Source organism: Seriola dumerili, unplaced genomic scaffold (assembly GCF_002260705.1).
Source record: "Seriola dumerili isolate Sdu_G_001 unplaced genomic scaffold, Sdu_1.0 BDQW01000478.1, whole genome shotgun sequence".
Classification (NCBI taxonomy): Eukaryota; Metazoa; Chordata; class Actinopteri; order Carangiformes; family Carangidae; genus Seriola; species Seriola dumerili.
In genome coordinates this window covers 3,920,844-3,942,289 of record NW_019174733.1, presented here as the reverse complement: position 1 = coordinate 3,942,289, position 21,446 = coordinate 3,920,844, and the positions used below count along the sequence as shown (strand labels likewise).

General features: G+C 39.6%; 1 protein-coding gene across 2 annotated transcripts; it reads right to left on the bottom strand.

The window, feature by feature from the left end:
- Window positions 1–2,132: 2,132 nt before the first annotated feature.
- On the bottom strand, window positions 2,133–19,506 carry LOC111235401 (carbohydrate sulfotransferase 15-like). Of its 2 annotated transcripts, XM_022763863.1 has the most exons (8): window positions 19,190–19,504; window positions 8,587–9,256; window positions 7,219–7,558; window positions 5,679–5,822; window positions 4,649–4,805; window positions 4,354–4,510; window positions 2,720–2,867; window positions 2,133–2,570 (listed from the first exon to the last, which is right to left on the bottom strand). In XM_022763863.1, exons 2-8 carry the CDS (start codon window positions 9,058–9,060, stop codon window positions 2,380–2,382), a joined length of 1,611 nt encoding a protein of 536 aa, XP_022619584.1. In that variant the 5' UTR covers window positions 9,061–9,256; window positions 19,190–19,504; the 3' UTR covers window positions 2,133–2,379. The 2 variants fall into 2 exon arrangements, with proteins under 2 accessions (XP_022619584.1, XP_022619585.1); XM_022763864.1 differs by lacking the exon at window positions 5,679–5,822 and having other exon boundaries at window positions 19,190–19,506.
- Between the last annotated feature and the right edge of the window lie 1,940 nt (window positions 19,507–21,446).

Below are 21,446 nucleotides of genomic sequence, written 5' to 3'. Positions count from 1 at the left end.
ACAATCAAACGTCTTGCGTCCTTGACAAAATGAAGGAATGTCAAAAGACACCTTATTGGTTTCTTGCGCCTTTTGAAAATCCTGGAGAGGATTACCATCAATATCAAGTGAAGAGGGCAATCAGCCGTGCCTGACTACCTTTCTCTGAACAAAGCAACAGTGCTTCAGCCCTGTGGCTCCCGAGACCATTGTCATCCATGAGACCAATCACATTGTAAATGCACATAATCATATAGCTAAACAAGGTGATTCTCTTCAACAGGTCCTCCTCAATCTCTGATCTGTGATTGCCCTTCCTCAATAAGTGCATGTTGACGGTGACAAAGGGAAGATGTGACTTATAATTTGAATGGCATTAATAGGTAGTCAACCCATCGAGTGAGACGCAGATAAGAGATGCAATTTTCTCGAATGACAGTGAATAATGACACAAATGTAGAAAAGTGTTTACATAAGCAACTCGTCCATGTAAAGTAGTAGTTAAATAAGCAAAGCTCTGACAGTATTTCATACACTTGATGCAACATAATGCAACAGTAATTTTATTTAAACCGAAAGCAAATTAGTCTTCGAAGATAAGAAATGCAAAGGCAGTTCACTAAACTAGATACAGTGTTGTTTTTCCATGACAGAAACTGTGGATGACTTGCAAAAATATGAAGCTAAAATAGTTTTATTTCATCTGCATTTATCACTGCTGCTTTGCAACTCTCTTGACTCTATATTTTGTAATGATCAAGCGAATTACAATTTCCGGGGCTCCGGCATTTAATGACAATTTGACTGTCCTTTGCAAGTATTGACAGCACTTGAACAAATTAACATCTGGAAATATCATGTTCTAATAAACAAAATAAAAGTTTCTGGGTGAAGGCCAAAAAAATTGCATTCAGTCTGTTTTGCTCTCAGTAAAAACAGCAGAAATGAACATTTCTTCCTTTAATAAATGTTTCAGGGTGCCTGCACACAAAATTGTTGCTCCCACAATCTTAATTTTGCACATCTATAAACATCTCAACTCTGTATATGTTTACGAATGTGGATGTATACCTACACCAGATGGGTGACTGATTGCAAATACATTTAATTACTATGATTACCTGCAGAAAATTGATTGTGGGGTTTAGTCTGACGCCAGGTCATCAGGTCATCAGGTCATCAGGGAGATTGAGTTCATCTGGTATGACTATATTAGTAAACACCCTCACTTCCCTGGATGTCATTCTTCAGGTTTGATTATGATTGGTTTGTTTAATGTGCCATACAAGCATCAAGCAACCATGAAGATGTACCTGAAGCTGTGTCCCCATCAGCACTTAATCATAGCTTACTGTGAATGAAATCTCCATAACTTGAAAAGGAAAACACAATTTATATTTCTGTATGGGCATATCCTGCATATGACACATGGATGCTGAACTACTGGAGTTATTATCTGTGTTTTAGTGCCCTCTTGTGACTAATTCCTGAACATGAACATTATATCTAATTTCTGTCAACCACCACAATAAAATCTACTCCTCCTATAATCTGTACCTGAGCACCACCTGGAAGCTGAACTACTCCCTCACAGTGACATGGATTTGAGGCGTCCAGTATGTATGAGGCATTATTTATAATATCACAATAGGAACACAGTAATTACTGACCTCAGCAGCTTTTTCTTTTGCTGATGATTTACTGTACTATTAATTCTGATAGCGCCAACACTAATACAGTGGTGACTCAGCCCGGCTTTGGACTGTGGTAGCGACCTTAGGGTGCAACCAGCTGGAGTGGTGCCAAAGAGGAAATATTTTGTTATTAGTCCTGATCTACCTTCAACATGTCCATGAAATTTAATGTTATCACTACCTCCTCTCTACTCCATTAGCTGTTTTTCCGCTTTGTCTATGAGCAGTATATAACTAACCTTATTACAAATTCTAGGTCTACCACATGCCTTCTTGACCCCATGCCCACGCATCTTTTAAGTCTGGCTTTGTTCTAAAATGGCTGCTTTCTCAGTTACATACCTGAAGATTTTATTAAGAGGTGTAGATTGATAAGTTTGTGGTGATTGTAACAGTGTGTTTTATGGAGTTACATTCTGCAGAGGTAAAATTGTTTTTCAGCATTGTAAAATCATCAAATTAAAAAACAAATTCAGTTTATTTTATTATCATCTTGATTTGATGAGTCACTGACTCTTTCAAATGAAAATAAATATCACAAATCCCAAACAAACAAAGCCCATACACTTCATAAAATTCCATATACAACTATAGACCTGTGTTTTTCAACTGTAGATACATTTCTTTCAATAAGCATTCCCGCTTTAGCTTCTTCCTCTGGTTGTTCATTCAAATCCATCCACTGTTCATCCGTGCTCATGCCCCGTCAGGTGTTGCTCCAGAGAAAGGCCTTGTTGTCCAGCACACTGGCAAGTTTATGGTTGAAGGGTTGGTGAAATTTCCTGAGGAGGTCTCCAGTGGCTGGAAGCATAGGACCCAGGTTCCTGTCTGCCACCCGCCGGGTGTTAGACATGGGTCGCTTGGTCAGTGCTGCCTCCACCTGCTTCGGCAGTGGACCTGCAGGGAAGTGGGACACAAGCTGATGTATGAGACCTTAAAAATTATACAGATGTGGGAACTTGAGGTTTTCCTGATATTTACAATATTTGAATGTACAAAGAGTGTGTCACTCTGACAAATGTTATTGTAGCTTTTTGGATACGTACCTACACTCAGAAAATCGAAAACTTTCTTGATTGTAACTTTAAGATTGGCTGCGTAGTCTTCAAGCCGAAGAACTAGAATCTGCTCCCTATGGAAAACTGTCAGCCAGTCCAGTAAGAAGACGATGTACATCCCCAAATTTAGCCTCACCTGTGGCGAAAAATCAAAACACGTCAACATCATAAATCTCTTGTGGTGAGATTGTTTTGTCAAAGTCAATAGCAGACAAACAGGGGGTAGACAAAATTATGTAAACAACAAATATAATTGGACTTTAAAGGATAAAGCTGGTGAAATCCTTTTTTTATTGTCAACAAATCCACTGAAAACACAAAAACATCAATGAACCCATCTACGAAGTATTCTGTGTATACAAAGCCTGATATAGCTTATGCCTCTATGCCATAGACCTTCACAGTTGCCCAAATATGAAAAACATGTTCCTTCAGTATAATGCTGTAAATACTTGCAAATCCAAATCGTAAGTAAGAAATGCACAATTTACTCCTGTTTGTGTAACTTTTGTGGAAATCTACAGTGGCCTATTGGCTTATTTAGGAAATTATTAATCCTTTTAAAAAAATGAAATATATATATTCCTGATTCATCTTTATAGATTTACATCTACAATAGAAAGAAAGGGCTTTGAGTGCCACATAAAGTTTGTTGGTTTAGGTCTTTTTCACATGATTTGTTGACAGTAGATAAAATGTAGAATATATCAAACCTCATTCGTTAACTGCTGTTTCCCATTTCCTGCTTTAAAGTAACTTAATCAGATATTAAAAGTTCTCCAATCAATACTTGATATATGAGCTTTCAAAGCAACATGAGACAACTATGCACTTGGTTCAAAGAGATCAAATTATTTGTATTCAAAAACACTTGCGCTCAACTCTTCAGTGTAGTCAGTATATAGAAACTTAAACTGTCGGCTTAAACTGTCATGATTTGTATAAAAAAGTATTAGTAGAATCTGAAATTGTTGATAATGTGAAAGGAATATGCTTAAAAAAAAGTATGTCAAACCGAGACAAAATGTGTCATTCATGAAGTCATTGTTTAATTCCTGTTTGAATGGTAAAATTAAGAGTGAGACACTGTAGTATTTAATCCAGATGCACAGACACTATGAGTCCTCAAGAGGGCACCACAGCACAACACCGCCCCCGCTGAAACTAAGACACTGCTGTCTTTCACAAGTAGAGTGACACTTAACAGAAGAGGCATGTAAACAAACACTCTCTGTTTTTTCTGAATGTTTTTGTTAGATCTGTTTGTCGTCTTGTGCTTGAAGGCCAAGCCGATTGCTGATTTCACTGCAGTTTATCTCCCAGGATAACAGTGCTGTCACCTACAGGTTGTGATTAGAGGTGACCGACCGACAGAGCTCATAACTCATCGTATTCCTGACTGAGCGCTGCCTGACAGGATATATGCTTAAGGTTCTGAAGTGTCTCTGGGCAGTGAGGTGATATTTTTCCCTGCACTTAATGGGAAGCACTTTAGTGCGGTTGCATCCATTTACAACCACTTGCAGGACAGATAGAAATACTCAAAGTAGCAATCAGGTGTTTGTTTGGTATAATTAAATATAGTTAAGGCAGTTAAAAGTGAGAACATCATTTCAGCTAACCGGCATGGCGTTGGAGAGGCTGGTGTTGTAGACACAAGAACGAAGTGACCTCTCAGACAGGCATGATTGAAACAACTGTACAGACTCCACGACCTTCAGATGGAAGTCTTCTGCTGACTTGTTGGCCATCTTAAAGTACAAGTAGTCAGAATAAAGCCTGGGAACAGAGTGAAGCAGAGCTGTGAGCCAGTTGCACAAATGTAATAGGAGCTCTGATTTAAAACAAATATGTTTTCTTTTTTTTTCACATCTGTAGCTATAAACACAGATGTGAAGATGGATTTCACTGCAGTACCTCTCTGATGGATCTCGAAGCATGATGATGATTTTTGCACTAGGCTGGACTGAGTGGATGAAGTCCTGAGCCAGGAACGGGGGCTCTCTATCCTCCCTGTTTTCATGGAGGTAGCTCCAGGCTTGGTTGTCCCACATAGTGGATGCACTGGCTTCACCTGTCAAGACATTGACAGACTTAGCATCACCTCAGGTAACAACAGCTCATTAGAAATGCAGCAAGTACTACATACACGCAGGCATAGTGTGGCAAAGTTGAGCAGAATTTCAGGCCAAAATAGATGTTATAAAGACTTTCCTTATATGGGAACATTGTGCTTCACACATCCATGCTAGAGCAGCTTTGCAACAGTTTAGTTTTAATGTTTTAGTTTTAAAAAATGAATTGTGTAATTTATTATGTGTACCCATGCAAAATCCAAATCAGGGTTTGTTTCCGCTTCAGGAACCAAAGCCAATTTAGCAGAGCCTTCCTCACTGCAAAACTTCACAAAAACAAATAAAACCACTTTAGAAAACCAACTAATATTAAATATTGCCCTTCAAAAGATCAATACTACTTCACTCTGTGAATGTAAAATGTTTATTAGTGGTTGTTCTCTTCTGTTTCTCTGAGCCAGGCCCAGGTGAACAAAGTTTTAAACCAACCACATTAATAATTTCAGATGTACAACAGCACCCAAAGGCTTATGAGTTTCTCTGTGCACTTCTAAAGACACTACACTGTTCTCTTAGAATAATATCTAGAATAATGTGAATGGTATTTCCCTCCAGCACTTCACATGAACACAGTAATGCGACTGAGCTCAGAGCCTAAATGAGCGAGGTCTGGCAATAAAGTAAAAAGGACAAAGTGGACCCGTAATTTGAATCATGGTCAGGATCCAATTGTCTGGCTTTTCAAAGATCCTCACAAAATAGCAAATGAAAACTATAAAGGCAAGAGATTCTTCCATCTGATGCACAATGGACGCTAACAATACCAAATCATACCCACCCACACACGCACAAACACTTTGACATGTGTTCACCTGTTATGAGCTGGAGTGCGCTGTGCTCTCCAGATGAATTTCCACTGATTCCTGCTTGGATGTTTTTGGCTGCCAAGTCAAACAGATCCAGGTAATCTTCCACAGGAAAACTTTCCTGGAAGCCATCTTTGAAACGGATATAACCTGCAGCCCGAGGTACACCAAAATGACTTTCATTCTATCTTATTTATATATTTCTCCACAATAAAAGTAGTTTAATAGACAGTCTAAATGCAGATTAACAAGAATTTGTCTCCATTTTTCTAAGTGGTTGCATGCATAAACAACATACACACAGCAAACATACAGCGATTACTTACAGGCAAACAGGCCCAAAATAGACCCAGTACAGTAGTTGTACAATACATTATAAAGTGTACAACAATTTAAATATGCTGTTACATTGCACACCACTTCCTGCAGGCAGCTCACAGTAAAAGGCCTCAAGGGAAGAGAATTAATGAAGGCTTTTATCACGAAGCAGCTGCAGAAGGTCCTCTGTTATAGCCAGTGGTAGTAGTTTAGCTTAACCTTGTTTTAGCTTGCTTTTTCTTTTTTTTTTTGTACTGTTGAATTATAAAGGATGTGTTCATAATTTTGATTGTGAATCCTGAATCAAATTTATGTTTGGAATTGTGTGGTTAAAAAAATAATAATTCCTTAAGTATTCCTTAGGTACATTGAACGAACACCCTAACGAGACTGATACCATAATCTGAACCAGAGGGAAGAAAAAAAGACTCAACAATAAAATCAGGCTGACAGGAAAAGGTCAGTTTAAATGATCAACTGTCTTAACCGAGTTAAAATGGGAGACAGCAGAGTTTTGGGAATTGGAATATTGACTTTCTTGTCAAGAGTTGGATGAGAAAATTGATACTGCTCACATATCTGTCCATATGGTTAGCTTAGCTTAGCATAAATACTGGAAAAAGGGAAAGAGATAGCCTGGCTCTGTCCAAGGATGACAAAATTCGCCTGCCAGCACCTCTAAAGAACACATCCAGCACATAATTTAACATATTTTCCACTTTCCGAGGTAACTTCTGTCATTCGTGTGAGGTTTGCTGCTAAAGCTCACTATTTAACACATTGCAGTGCGTCTCAGATGTTTAAACAGGAGAAAAACAGAAGAGTGAAACAACAAATTGTGGTTTCACGGGGGGTTGCCATGGTTGTTGTTGCTATACGTCTTGGCCAGAACCAGTGACTTCCTGACTCTCCACTGGTTGACTTTCAACCTCATGTTGACCACAGCACTTCGGAAAGTCACCTCCTGCAGTTAACAATACCCCCCCCCCCCCCCCCCCCCCCACCCCCCACCCTCCCTTTACCACCTCCTGGTTTTAGGTTCATATTGTGGTGTTGATCGAACTCTTTGTAAGAAAGCAAATAAGTACATTTCCCAAACTGTCATTGCCATCTTCTTTTGTCTGTATTTATTTAAATATTAGTCATCTATTAATCATTAGCTGACCTCTACAAACTAGGCTAAGTTATCAAAAACATTACAAAATAACAGCCATCTCCTGATACTTACCAAAGCGTTTCCTGGTCCACCAGTGCGGCTCCTTCATGGTGTTGAACTTGACCTCCGGATGGAGCAACAGTCTGTGAAATAGGTCAGTTGTGCCACACTTTGGTTGGCCAATAATGTAGAAGTACGGCAAGCAGCGCAGACGATACTGCTTGCCGTCTCTGTGGTACAAGTGCAGGTGGAAGTCGGTCCTCAGGTGGTCACACATGGTCTTGAAGCTCTTTGAGCGCAGAGTAAAGAGGTTCCTCCTGTACAGATCAGTGTTGATTTCACCTGAGAACTCCTCATACCAGCAAGGGCTTTTGATGCTGGGCAGGAAATGGCGAGGAATTGCAGAGAACAACTGCAGAGAGGAACACAGCAAAACGGAGCAAAATAATTGAAGCACTGTAGAGCATATTGTAAGCCTTTGGTAAATCATGATTTGGAGACATATTTTGTTTCATTTTTGCTGAAACTGTCAGATTTGTCATTCTTGCTAAGCTCGCAGCTACAGAAGAGGTCCTTCAACATTGTACTTTAGTCTCTCTGGGCTTGAAAGGTGGCTGGTAAGCTGGTTTCACCTTCAATTCATGTACTTTACGCTGTATGCCATTGGTTACAGGCTCTCATGCCATAAAAATGATCAAAGAATCCATAATGTAGAGCCACATGGATCATCACCATTTTGGCCTGTTTGTACGACTGTGAGTTTCCTTATGTTGCTTTGAAAACTCTGTTAGATTGACCATGTAGCATGATTAATGCTGACACACCCCACTAATTTGTATTCGGTTTACTGACTCACATACGCTGCTACCCCGTGCAATTGTGATTTACAGTGTAACTGCCAGAATTGCTGATGCCCTTTCCATAAACACTGCAAAATTATGTGGGGTAATGTAGAAAAGTATGATGAGAACATACACCGAATGCAGGAGAATTACAGTTCATTAGCACATAGTAACAGCAGTCAGTAGACCCTTAGCAACACTTCAGTCATGTAACCTGATATTTACTTAACAGCTCTACAACCTTTGGCTCTAAAAGCATGAAGTTGAATCAACACCTCTGACAGACTCAACAAACACTGGTCATTATGAGCTTCACCAAACAGGCATTTACTGCAGGGTTGATTGTAAAGTGTTAGTCATTTGTCAGTCTCCTGCAACTCACATTTGTCCACACAAAAAATAAAGCAATCATAGTGGCCACTTATTAACATTTTCCAGTGTAGTCTGAATCCTTATTTGCCAATATATTTTTGTCGTTGTTGGGTAAAAACATTGTGTCATTGCAGCCTGGAGGTACAACGAAAACAGCCTTTATCATAGTTGGTCTACTGATGCACAGCAAAAATGACAGACCGTTTTTTTTGTTCCAAAGACTTACATGGGAGTCCGTTTCAATGACGTCCTTTTTATCAGGGACCTTCCTGGGAGTGTATTCCAGTTTGGAAGCGATGATCTTCACCAGCACTTTCATGTCTATTAAATTCTTTTCAGGGGAAACGTCAGCCGTTGCTGTGCTCGTCGGGACGACCACAGGTCTGAGCTGATAGGGTGCGGGGGTGAACAAAAGTCCTTTCTTGTCCCACGGCAGGATATAGGAAGCCATAATGAGGAACGTCAGTGTCAAGCCCAGGAGGAAACTGACTAGTCTAATTTTTGAGATGCTCCGCAGGTTAGTCAGTGACAACAGGGGTACCCACTTAGCATCCGGTTTTTCAGGCATGTTTGGATGCCTGAAGTCAAAAAACGTTCTGACAGGCCTTTTCCCATAGTTCCCAGGCATGGGCAAGCCGTGGAGGCTGCAATTGTGGTCCCTTTGGGTGTTGCTCCCATATTTGCAGTCTGATAGTGACATACTGACATAGAAGCAGAGAAGGCATGTAGAACGAGGAGCTGGGAAATTATTCTCTCAGGAAAAGAAGAAAAAAAAAGTTCAAGCTTCACCTACAGGCAGTTGAGTGTCCTGATGTGTCCATTCATTATAGTTTTTAATCTGCAGGTCATCATTTGTCTTCATTTCTTACACGCTCCCCAGTCTTCATCAGGGCCACCTATAAATCAGAAACAGTTGTTAAAACATGGCGCATTCCTTTTTTTTTTCTTTTTTTTTATATGACTTCAGTTTTCTTTTCACCAAAAGTGCAGCAGTGTAGTTGCCTTTGAAGTATTTCAGTCATCTCCCATAATTCCACAAAAGGTGGTATGAACATTTTTAATATTAGGGTATTTGAGGGAGCTTTATTCTCCCTATGGGGCATCAGTATGTGAATTTCGGACCATACTCCCCTCTATAGCACAAGTCAATTATAAAACGTTTGAGGTCAGCTGCAGAGTGTGTGTGGTCTGTTGTATGGAGAACCCTTGCCTTATGATGAGGGATATATAGCCCATGCAAAGAGAAGCTCTACTAAGAGACTTTCAAGGTCAGAATAATAGTTACTCTGTAATTCGAAACTGAAAATACACAATTATTCTCTGTGAGCTACGAGCCTGCTGAGAGCTTTATTTTGTTAACCTGAAAATACAATTCTCAACATCAAGGTTTTTCAAAGTGAGAACCAAGTTAACTATTGATGCAGGTGGGCACACAGTGTGGCAAGTTGTTTTCTTTCCACGCCACATGAATAATAAGAAAGTAGCTTTATTATTCCAAGGGCCCAGTGCTAGTAAATTCCAGATATCAAAGTGTAGAAATGTTTTTTAAAACGTGTCCTCAGCCAGTAACATATTTATTTTTCTTTTGTCGCAGAGTTTGTAAGATTTAACAATCCCACCGGACCAGGAAATGAAATCCTGCTCCAGTTCCAGCAAACGTCATGCAGCATTCTGTAATTTTGCAGTGTTTTCTTTCTTACTTCTTGCTCAACAGGGACCTGTTAAAGTGAAGCCACAAAAATAAATTATGTGACACCTATGTTCACACTGAGATCATTATGGTTTAAATTTGGAGAATGAAAACAAATCTGTCCACCTTAGTCATTGTAGATAACATCGAAATGAGAAACTCCAACCAGCTTGCAACCATTTGAATATTACACAGATAGCGCAAACAACCATGGGAGTGACTGGCAGGTTGCCATCATAACTGTAGGGCAAGCATCTCCTTTAACGTACATGGGCTGTCACTGACAGTAAATTTATTAGGCCACACTGTGAATTAGATGTCGCACTATAACCTCACAGGCTTTCAGGAAGTCTAACTGCACGATTGCAACAGGGAACATAAGAGTCAGAGGAGGTGATGGCACCTTCTGACATCAAAATGTTACACAGGGCAAAGGGAGTTTTGTTGTTCATGGTTTGTTTATATACAAAATAGGGGTCAGAGTAAAATCAGATTAGAGGGGCCATCCACTGTTTTTACACGTCAACTTCAGTTTAGTCATTGTGAGGATTATTACCCTGTAAAAACAGTTGAATCATGTCTTCTGCTGCTCTGAAAGGAGTCTGAAAAAATAACCCTGATGATGTCATAGTGATGTCATCATGGTTATCTCAACCTGGGCTTAAAAACAACACATTTTTATCAGAAAGCCTGCGTTACAAACTGCGGAAACAGTAGGACGATGAAAGACACGGTCAAGTTGCATTATGGGAGGGTGCAGCGTTTTTGTAGCATGACGCATAAATAAGAATAAAAGTCAGGATATCTCGGCCTCTGCTGCTTTGATTTGGACCATTGTTTTTGTTGTTTTGTCCTCTCTGTCATGAATCTTCATGAAGGTGCAGTACTAAATCAGTGGAGCATCCCTTTGAGACATTTTCAAAAATTATGATCCCGTCATGGTGGGATGGTCCTCTAACACAGTGCTTGCTTGATGCCTACAACCTTTCCCTCATCCCCGTCTTAATGCTGCGACAATGTTATAAATGTTGGGTTACTCCAGTAAAGTCTGCGTCGGTACAGACTTGCTGGACGTGTACTGAGAGGGCTTGAAAAGTCCACAAGAAAGTCCTCACACACTTGCAGATTTCATAATGGGACAGCTGAGCCCTTGCAGATTTATCAGGAATGCATGGCAATATCTGCGAGCTTACATGGGCAGACGCTGGGATTGGGCAAAGAAGTTATTTTTGATCCTTCTTGAGGTGTTAAGGGCCTCAATTAATGAAATATTAGTAGATGGAGGTGGGCTTTTTAAAATGCCAATGATGACACTTAATGCAACTCTGACATCTATAGCAGTTGATAGTTATTGGCAAATGGTGCTGTTTATTAATCCAGATTCCTGCCTTTCCTTTATATGTCTTGTGCTTCCATATTTTGATGTTGTTTGGATGGTTTTTAATGATGTGCAAAGCCCTTTCTAGCTGTGTTTTAAAAAGTATCCCATTAATGAACATGATCTCTGTGGTCTCATTTTACTCATGCCTCTGCATATCTTTATTTCCAGGTAATTGTTATCTTCTCTGTTCTCAGTAACTATTAATCTATTATTCCCATTAAAAATTAATGTCTGGTTAGATCAAAAATTTCAAAGTGTGAGAGAAGAGAGAGATTTGGAAATGTGACAGAGCATAAAGAGGACAGTGAGAGTCAAGGGTAAAGCGTGAAGTAGAGAAGTGAAACAGCGGAGGAGAGAAAAATAGTGTGAGAACGAGCAGAAGAGACAGCCTTTAGACCTCTTTGATCTAAAAATCGATCAGTGGTGGGAAGCAAACAGCAGGTGGGATTGACTGAGGTGAAAGTCCACCAACAAAATCCTGCTGACTCAAAATAAAAAATAAAAAAACTGCATTCATCATTGCATTACATGTCTTTGTTGTTCTAAGTGCACAAAATGTCAAGACTGATCTGGTATTACAGCCAGAATGGGATATTTCTCATGTTGTTGGTAGCAATGTGTTGGGCTGATGTTGTTTGTCAGATTATCTGAAATCTTGTAGACTCAAAGCTGCTTTTTTCTGAAGTGGAGAGCCATGATGTAATTTCACCCAGCACCTCGTACAGTGCAGTAAATATAAGCCACATCTGAAATATACCCAACCACCAGTATGTTGTGTTCCTTTTTTCTCCTATGCAGCTACTGTACTGGCAATATATCTTTATCTTCTGTGTCCTCTATATTCTGTATTACTTTATCTCCTGCAAGATAACTATACCTACTGTTAGACTGGCCACATTTCTATACTGAAATAAATGCATATAATGCATACAAAAAAAACACTCTATTTCTTTTCACCTCTACAGTGATTTCAAACCTCTAGAGTGGTCATGTTTAGACAGTTGTTTGGTCCAACCTACACTTTGGACCAAATCGAGATATTACAACTGTTGCTGGCTAGATTTACTGCTGTCTTGGATATTGATGGACCACAGAGAATTAATGCTTATATGTTCAGTGAGCTCCTTACCTTTCTGGTATTGGCACTGAACAGTCAAAGATTTCCCATTTGTAGAAAGGAAATGTCAGGAATTAATGGGCAGATTGCCACAGAGTTTAAAGAGCACATCTGTGGTCCCACATGGATTAACTTTTTTTCTATTTTGGACACAGAGTATTGCTCTTGCTCCATCCACAGGTCAAAATCAAGTTTGGCCAAGATATTCCATGAGCTAATGTGCAGACTTCTATAAAAATGTATTGAATCTATTCAGGCTGAGTGGGTAAAAGTATTTAATTTCATTGACTCTGTGTTTCTTCTAACACCATGGTCAAGGATGCAAGATCTTTTTGCATATGATTAATTGACTAGTAAATCCCACTCCTCTTTGTTTTGATCTCCTGTCTAAACATAACTGATTTGTTTGTTTTGACATAATCCACAAAATACAATTTAAAACCATGCCTTAGGTTGTATTCAGTGTTTTGAAAATCCAGTCCTTGTAGTCATCCTGCACCAGTGTAACCTTTACTTTTTTCTTTCATTTTTACTTCTTTTTTGTCTTTATCTTTTTCCAGTCATTTTTAACAATTTTTATTACACAGATGTCATCAAGCCTACTGGCTAAAACACAGGCTATGGTCATATTCTACATAGTCCACCAAGTGCAGCCACTTTATTTAGCTTATATAAAACCTCATATTTCAAGCCATTCTTGGACACAGTGGTACTTTAAGCTAAACGTTAACATAGCATGCTAATATCCTTGTGTTGACAATCCTACAATCTTGATATTTAAAAAATCTAACATTTACTATGTTCACCATCATAGTTTAGTATGTTGGGATGATAACATTTGCTAATTAGCACTAAAGGTAGGCTACTTGTTTGATAGATGGTGATTTAAAAGACTTTAAAAGTGATTTAAAAGCCACTTTAATGACAAGCCATCCAATATGTGTCAAGATAATTCACTCTGACCACACGTCAACCACATACATGAGTAGGATTCATCCTCTGGGTGGCACAAACATATCTACACAATTTCATGGGAATCCATCCATTAGTTGTTGAGACATTCCAGTCTGAACCAAAGAGATGGACCAACCCACCACATACCAAATTGCCACCCAGGCTGCTAACACATCTAAACTGATGCAGTCTGCAGCGAGATATTTTTCTGCTCTCTGCCACAGTCTCTTTTTTGATAGTATTACAAGGGGCGCCAATGATGGACGTTTGCTAATTCCGCACATAGTGGCTTTAATTATTAGTTCTTGAGCAAACTTTGTAGAATAGGCCACTCTGAAGAACTGTAAATGAGAAAATGAGTTTCTTTACTTTCAAGATAATAAGTCTTTAACCTTCATCTGGAGGCCGTTGAACCATACAAAGGCTATCGTGAAATGCAATGTTTACTGATTCGTAATGACAATATGCTCAGCTGTGATAAAGGTCCGACATATCAGTAGCTTGTGGCTGTTGCACGGACAAACCATGAAGCTCGTTATTTTTAATTAGCCGCAGCTGCACAGATTCCACAGCTGTATGTCTGACAGAGAATTCAACCTTTTGTGCTGCTGATAAATATGAACTGTTGCTACTGTTAAACAACAGGCCTACCTCTTGTTCCTTCTCTGTGCTTCCATTTAGTCCTACCTCCTTCAGATAAAGGCCAGACTTTTATGCATCTGACTTGATTTGTTGACCAAAATTATTTTGGGGGTGTTGAATAGGGTACAGGTTATGCCATTACATGAAAGTGTAAAACTCTATACTCCCTACACTACATGCACAAGAAAGGCATGCTCATTACATATTGTCTGCCTGTCCTGCACCCTCTCATTTATCCCCCTCTATCTACCCTTCATGACAAAATGATGCCAATCAGCCTCTGCAGTAGTGACACCAACTAAACAGCAAATGAAAATCAGCATCTCTGCAGAGCTCTTCCAGAGACAAAATACTGCATGCTGTATGCAGCTGTAAAGCTCTGACAAGCAACAACATTATGAAATCTTTGCATGAAACAAGGCTTGTACAAATGTGAGGAGCAAATTGAGAGGATTCATTTCCAGTACAAAATCAGTTCAAGAGAGGAGACAATCAGTTCCAAGAGTCAGCACTCAATACATACACAAATTCTCGCCTTCTTCTGAAACATGTTTTAATCACGTCTTCATGTTTATAACTATGTAAACACATCCTGACCTTGTACAGTACACAGTGACTGGAACTTGGCTGAATCCCAGTTCCCCAAAAATGGGAGCCACAAGAGAAACCAATGCCACAAAAGGCAATAAGACAGCTTCCCTGTAGATGGGGAAGTCGAACAAAGATGGATGTGATACCAAACTGCAGTAATAGTAAAGTAATAGTAAAACTTCCTCTATGTGGATGAAAAAGAAATCAATATTGAAAGTAATTTGAAGGACCACAAACAACAATTGCTGTTATTGGTAATAACATTATTACACCTAAACGTATCACTGTTATTATTACCATTATAACATCCCCTCTGGTTCCTGCTCTCTCTTTGTTCTCTCTCTCCCCCATTTCACTCTTCTCAACCCAACCAGTCGAGGCAGACGGCCACCAACACTGAGTCCGGTTCTTTTTCGGAGATTTCCTCCTGGTAAATGGGAGTTTTTTTTCTCTCCACTGCCACCAAGTGCTTTCTCATGGCGGGAGCTGTTGGGTATCTCTCAGTAATACTGTACTATCTTGACCTTACTGTATAAAGTACCTTGAGATAATGTACATATATGTCATGATTTGGCGCTCTATAAGTAAAATTTAATTGAATTGAATTACTCCCAGCTGGCAGGTACTCAGAGATCAGTTTTTATTTTATTTTCTCTGGCCGTTTTCACAGTCAGATTATGGATGAAATCTTGGCAGGAATTGTAAAAAGCTCCATGAGAGCACAAATAACTCAGGAAGTGGGCTTCATCCATCTCAACATGATAGACTAGTCCTCCTCCTTTCCTTTTTCTTTCCCACTAAGACAAAAGATCAGCAGGTTGACTTTTCGTCACTGGAGAATGATGTTTGCCTTTACAGGAATCTGACTCCTTAATCTGGAAAATAAACAGGCTGTTGAAGCAATAATAGTCTGAATAAAACAGACGCACGCTAAAAAAAGCACCAGAAATATTAAACCTCTTGTTCAACAGTGGTGTCTGTCTTGATCACACAGGTCACCACAGTCCACCTTGACATCTGGAGCGCAGATGTGGTCCTCAGTTAATCTGTGTATGTGTAAATGCTTATCCGTGTATATATTTGGATGCATATGTTTTTCTTATAGCAGCAGGTTGTTTGGTTTAGCAGCACTTTGAAACCGATGTAACATTCATAAGAATCAGAAAACATCTGAAATGTTTGTCCTACTGTTTAGTAAGTGTGAGGGATAAAGAAATGGGCAGGTCTGAAGACAGGTGATGGATCTGAGGTCAGACTGAGTGCAGTGCAGCTGCCGTCACATGGTAATTCCAGTTTTTACAACTACGGTTTTTTTTCAGAGATTTGGACACTGCTTGTATCAGTTGTTCTGACCAAAATAACTGGTGAGATTGGGAACATGAACATAGTGGTATCACTACAATGACAAATACTGACTCAGACCGCCACTCTGTAAACACATTAATGGTATGAAAATGCTCATATGACGATATTTATACATTTTTATTGGACCTTATTGTGATGGAATCAGTTGGGAGTGTTTGTGGGACTTAGTCACAATGGCAAAATCACCCCACAGGCCAAAACTATTTTAGGGGGCTTGGTAAATTGGGATGGATGTTTGAAATAGAGAGTTTGGGTCATAATTCTACCACTCACCTACTCTCTCTTCCAGAATAAATTTGGCTAATCTGGGGATTTGTTTAAAGCCTGTTTGATCATCTGACGGCTTGACTTTCTTGCCTCATCTGACGCTTTAATCCCAGATCTCAGCAATTAACTTCGTGAGTACAAGGTTTACCAAAAGACCCAAAACCGAAGTTGTAATAAACTACAACTAAGTATTATCCTTTAATGTACTCTGGGGCCTTCAGATTACATTATTCGAAATATTACAAAAATACTTTTGAATATTTTGTCATGATTACAAAATGAACATTAGGACTACAGTGTCAGGACCAAATGCTATTAACACGAGATTGAACAAAACTTCGAATGTTCTGTAGATATTATTGTTATTGTTGAACATTGTGAATCCATTTGAAGATGGCAATGAAACGGCATGTGCTTATTCTTTATAGTTACTAAAAGATGATGAATCACAGTAAAGCCTGCCAGTTACATCTGAGCAGGCTAACCCCTCAGCCTGGTCACTACCTGATTCTTCCCACTGATTAGTCAAATCAGTGGGAAGAAAGTGGGAAAAATCTTGGCTGGGCTTTGGTCAGCGACCAAAGCTTCATGTTCGTCTTGAACCCCGGCCGACACATGTACCTTTTTGAGTTTGCAAGCAGGAGTGCCTTTGGCCTCTGATCACGTTGAGGAAAAACACATGAAGACAGAACCTGTCAGCGCCGTTCAGCTGCCACTGCTTTTGATTGTTTGTTGAGATCTGCTACTGTAGATCCCGTTTGCACACACAAAACATTGCCCCAAGACGTGCAGCAGCTTGAGCGTACTTGTTGGATTTCTTTTATTAACTCTTGTGAGCCAAAAGCTGTTCATGCACTCAGTATGCATCTAAAAGGTTAAGAGGTGAAAGGAATAAGTTCATACTTGTGAAAACATTTTTCTATTTTTTTTATTCTTTCTAATTAGACTGTAATTATTATGTCACGAACATAATAAATGCAGGATATCTTATGAGTCACTTGTGACTTCCGTGCCTACATTTTACTTGGAGCACAGCCTGATCCCACATTATAATGCTTTAATACATGAGAGGAAATATTCATCTTGGATCTAATTCAAGGCTTCAGCACGTACACAGCTAATAAAAGTGTTATTTTTGACTCGATCTGTTACTGTTCATTTTAAGCTATTTGCAGGTGGAATCATTAAGTATACAACATTAAAATTAATAAAATAAAAAATGAAATTTGAATAGTAAAGTTAAAATTAAAAGTAAAGTGTTCTAAATTTTTATCATAATAGAATATGCTTGGTTTTCTAAATCAGTAGGAGTCAAAATGACCTGCGTAAAGTGCAAACATATTTTTATGTTCTATACAATTGACAAAGTTTAAAAGTTGGACTACAGTGAACCATCCTTACTCATGCTGGAAATAATGCAGAGCCAATCTTGCATTACTGAGGCTCGTTGTCATCTCAGGTTAAAAACCAACCAACTCTTGAAATAGAACGTGGAGCTGTTGCCAAAACACTTGAGTATCATGCAATCCTCCCACATTCCTAATGCTCTGTTACAGAATCCTTTTCTTCCATTTGTGGTGGACCCCCAGAGTCCAGTCTAAACAATCAGATATGGTACAGCTCTCTCGCTCTCCCTCTCCCCGCTCATACTTTCTGCATTACCTAAGCCTTTTCGAACATCAGCCCTTGCCAAAAGAAGCATGGCTTTGACATCTCAGCAGCTCCAGACAGTTGTTCCACAAACTCGGGGGGGCAACCTAAAACCTTCCTGCCCGGCAGAGCAGACAAACTGCAGGGCTGGGTGCTGCAGCATGAGCGAGGGTTTGTCTTGTGTGTGTGCAGGAGAGTTATATGGCATGGAGAGGTGCTACAACTTACACACTGTCTCCCTCTAATTAACAATAAATTACAACTTTAGTCATTAGGAAGCTCCACTGAGTGTCCAGAGAGGCTGGCTTGTCCAAAGGTCAACTGCCTACCTGTCAGGGCCTCTGCTCTGCAGCCCCTTTAATAGACTAAAATGGGGAAGGCAGGGGAGGGGAATGAACTAAATGTCAAACATCACCAGCTCTCACCCCAGACTTCAATCCAAACCTCTGCAATGAGCTGGAAAAAGAATACACAAATCACTTCATGGCTTGTTTGGTGGGATGCATGAGAGAAACCATTTAGGCATAAGTGAAGGAATTAGCCAGGGGAATCTCAAATGTTGACAGAGAGCGCTCCGGTTTGTTAGGTTACAGTAAACAGAATAATAATGACAAGATATGCGTAAGACGTTAGGAGCATGTATATAAATCTCTATCTTTGCCTCATAACACAGTCCTTTCCGTGATTCAGTCTCTGGTGGAGTTCCCCCCCACCCCCCATCCCAGAGACATGACACTGAGATATTCTGCAGCTGTTCAGTGAGGGAGAATGTTACTCTTAAGCAATGCAAAGACTTAAACACACAGTATTACTTTGAGGGACTTTAGAGCTCATTTTTGTATCTTATTAAAGAATTCACATGCTGTTTTTTCAGTGTTTTGGTTTAGTTAAGGCTGTTATTGGGTGTTGCTGCAGAGACAAGCTGTGTATTTATAGACACAGCTATACTACTCTGCTAAGTTGTCTAACAACAGAGAACCACAACTTTTCGTTTCAGATTAATGATGAGACAAACTGATAAGAAGGTGAATTTGTAACAAAACACACAAATAATGAATATGAGAATAAAGAACTTTTAAATAATTGTACACAAAGGGCATTCAGCTGTCAAAAACCTAACCTTACCCAAAATCTTCTTGTAATCAATGATGTGTCTGAGCAAAGATACTCACACTGGAGTTGAGTCGTTTCAATCCAGGCGTCTCTCGTGCAGCCGCTCACGAGCCACGCTGACCGCCAGTAATCAAAGCGACCTGACAGGTGTCTGTGTGTGAAACTCCGAGTGAAATGAAGCGATCGGTGGACGTATCCTCAGCATGAACATTGCCCATTTTTGAAAAAAACGCCGCCTGGGTTTTGTCGCGGAAATGCGAGACTTTCCGGAGTCTCCATCAGACTGAGCTTCCCCCGAGCGCGCAACAGAGGGAGGGAAGAGGAGGGGAAGGGAAGGGAGGTGCGCGTGTGGAGCGGCGCAGTTTAAACAGCAACAGCAAGAACCAATCCTATCTACATTTCAGCCACGAAATGCTTTTATTGATTGGGTTTTGACGTGCAGTGATGATGAATGAATGGTAGGCTGTATTACTTTGAAAACAAATCAGCAGATGCGGGTTACTTCTGCCAGCTCCCCAAAGGATTCCCGCCTCTCATTGGTCGCTGTGTGGAGGGTTAAAAATGGAAAATAGTTCACCAACCTTACTTTATTTAAAATACTTGATTGATTTCAACGATTCCCTGGATCAAAATTTGTGATTGTATCATGTAGAGAGTTAAAGACCAGACTGTGATGCACAATGGCTCAGTGTCCTCACAGAGCTCCACAGAAATCAGTAACATACATTCACCCCATTTGCTGTAAATGGTCCATTTGATTTAATTTGGCTGCATCATGGTGGTTTCATTTTTCATGAGCAGAGCAGACTCTTTGAATAGTAGCCCTCAAGCCTTGAAATAATCCACATATTATTATTTAATCTCTGTTTGGTTACTCACCACTTGTCCATTTTTTAACAAAGATGAAAAGGTATTGAGGCAGAATGCTGTATGGCCTCCAGCGATTTGAAGAATAGCTGTCTTTGAAGCCATAGTGTAACATTCACCACTGTTCATTATGATTTTTTATTTTTATAAATTCTTACTTGCATTTCATTCTTAAGGACAGATTGGTGCTACGACATGCCGATGATTTTGTCAATAATATTGTGCAATCAGGGACTTTTCTTGGTTATGTAATATCTTTATCTTATTGTTACAGGAATAGCTGTCATGTGCTCCACAGGTGATTATCACTGGTCTGTACATGTGGTCATAATGTTGAGTTAAACTGCTGGAAAATTTTCTCTTCATTAGTTGTCATGACTCATTCTGGATGAGTGGGAGTCAGTGTGGATGTTTCACAATGGCACATTAGGGGGCTAATGATGAAACCATAAGACCTGCTGATAATGAAACTGAACTGCACTAATGTGGGACATTGGTATTTATCACCCTGTTTGTTAAAAACAAAACTACATGTTTATCCAATTTATCCACTTAAAAAAAAAAAAAAAAAAAAAAAAAAAAAAAAAAAGCTGTGGACATGTTGCAACCTTTGCATAGTTTTTGGTAAAGTAATCGTCCCACATCCTGCCTTATCTACTTCCAGCTTAGTGAGTGGTTCATTACATTTACATGGAATATGTTCTCTGGTCTGTCATTCTTTGACTCTACTCAAAGCTGATATTTTTCATGTTTTATATTTCCCTAAAAATGAAATGTTAAACTCCAATGCAACGGCACTGATATGTCATTGTGACTTCACTGTGTCAACATTGCAATAAAATCCATAAAAGATACCGTCACACAACAAAATCTGAGCAAGAATGCAAAGTGCATTGCTGGCTCCAGTTTTTACCACCATGAACAGTCTGGAAAAAAAAACAAACCTATCGTGATGAAACCCTTTCAGCTCATTGTACATCACACAAGATAGAGGCCTCTCAAATTACTGACGCGTTTCCTTCTCTTTACAGGAAGGAAATTAATTCTGTTGTCGAGAGCCAACTTCCTTGCCGTTCATCATGACGTCTGCTTCTTGCAGGGGGTAAACAGGAAAAAAAAAAATGAGAGAAATGAAATGAAATGTCAGGGGCTGCCATGATGCTCATCTTTGGCGCTCTCACTGGTTGCAACTTTAAAGAGGTGAGATGGTTCATTTCTGACAAGTGAAAGCGGCTGCCCTGGGAAACTGACGCTGCTCTATGAAGATAAAGTCTCATTTGAATAAACTGCCTCCCGTTTAGAGCATATCCATATGCATGAGCCTCAGCGTCTAATTGCTGTTAATTCCTGTTGAACTGATTGCGATTTATTCACATCACACAGAGATGCACAAGCTGTGGGTATGAACTGAGTCTAACGGATAGATGTCCCTGCAGAGTTACCTGAATC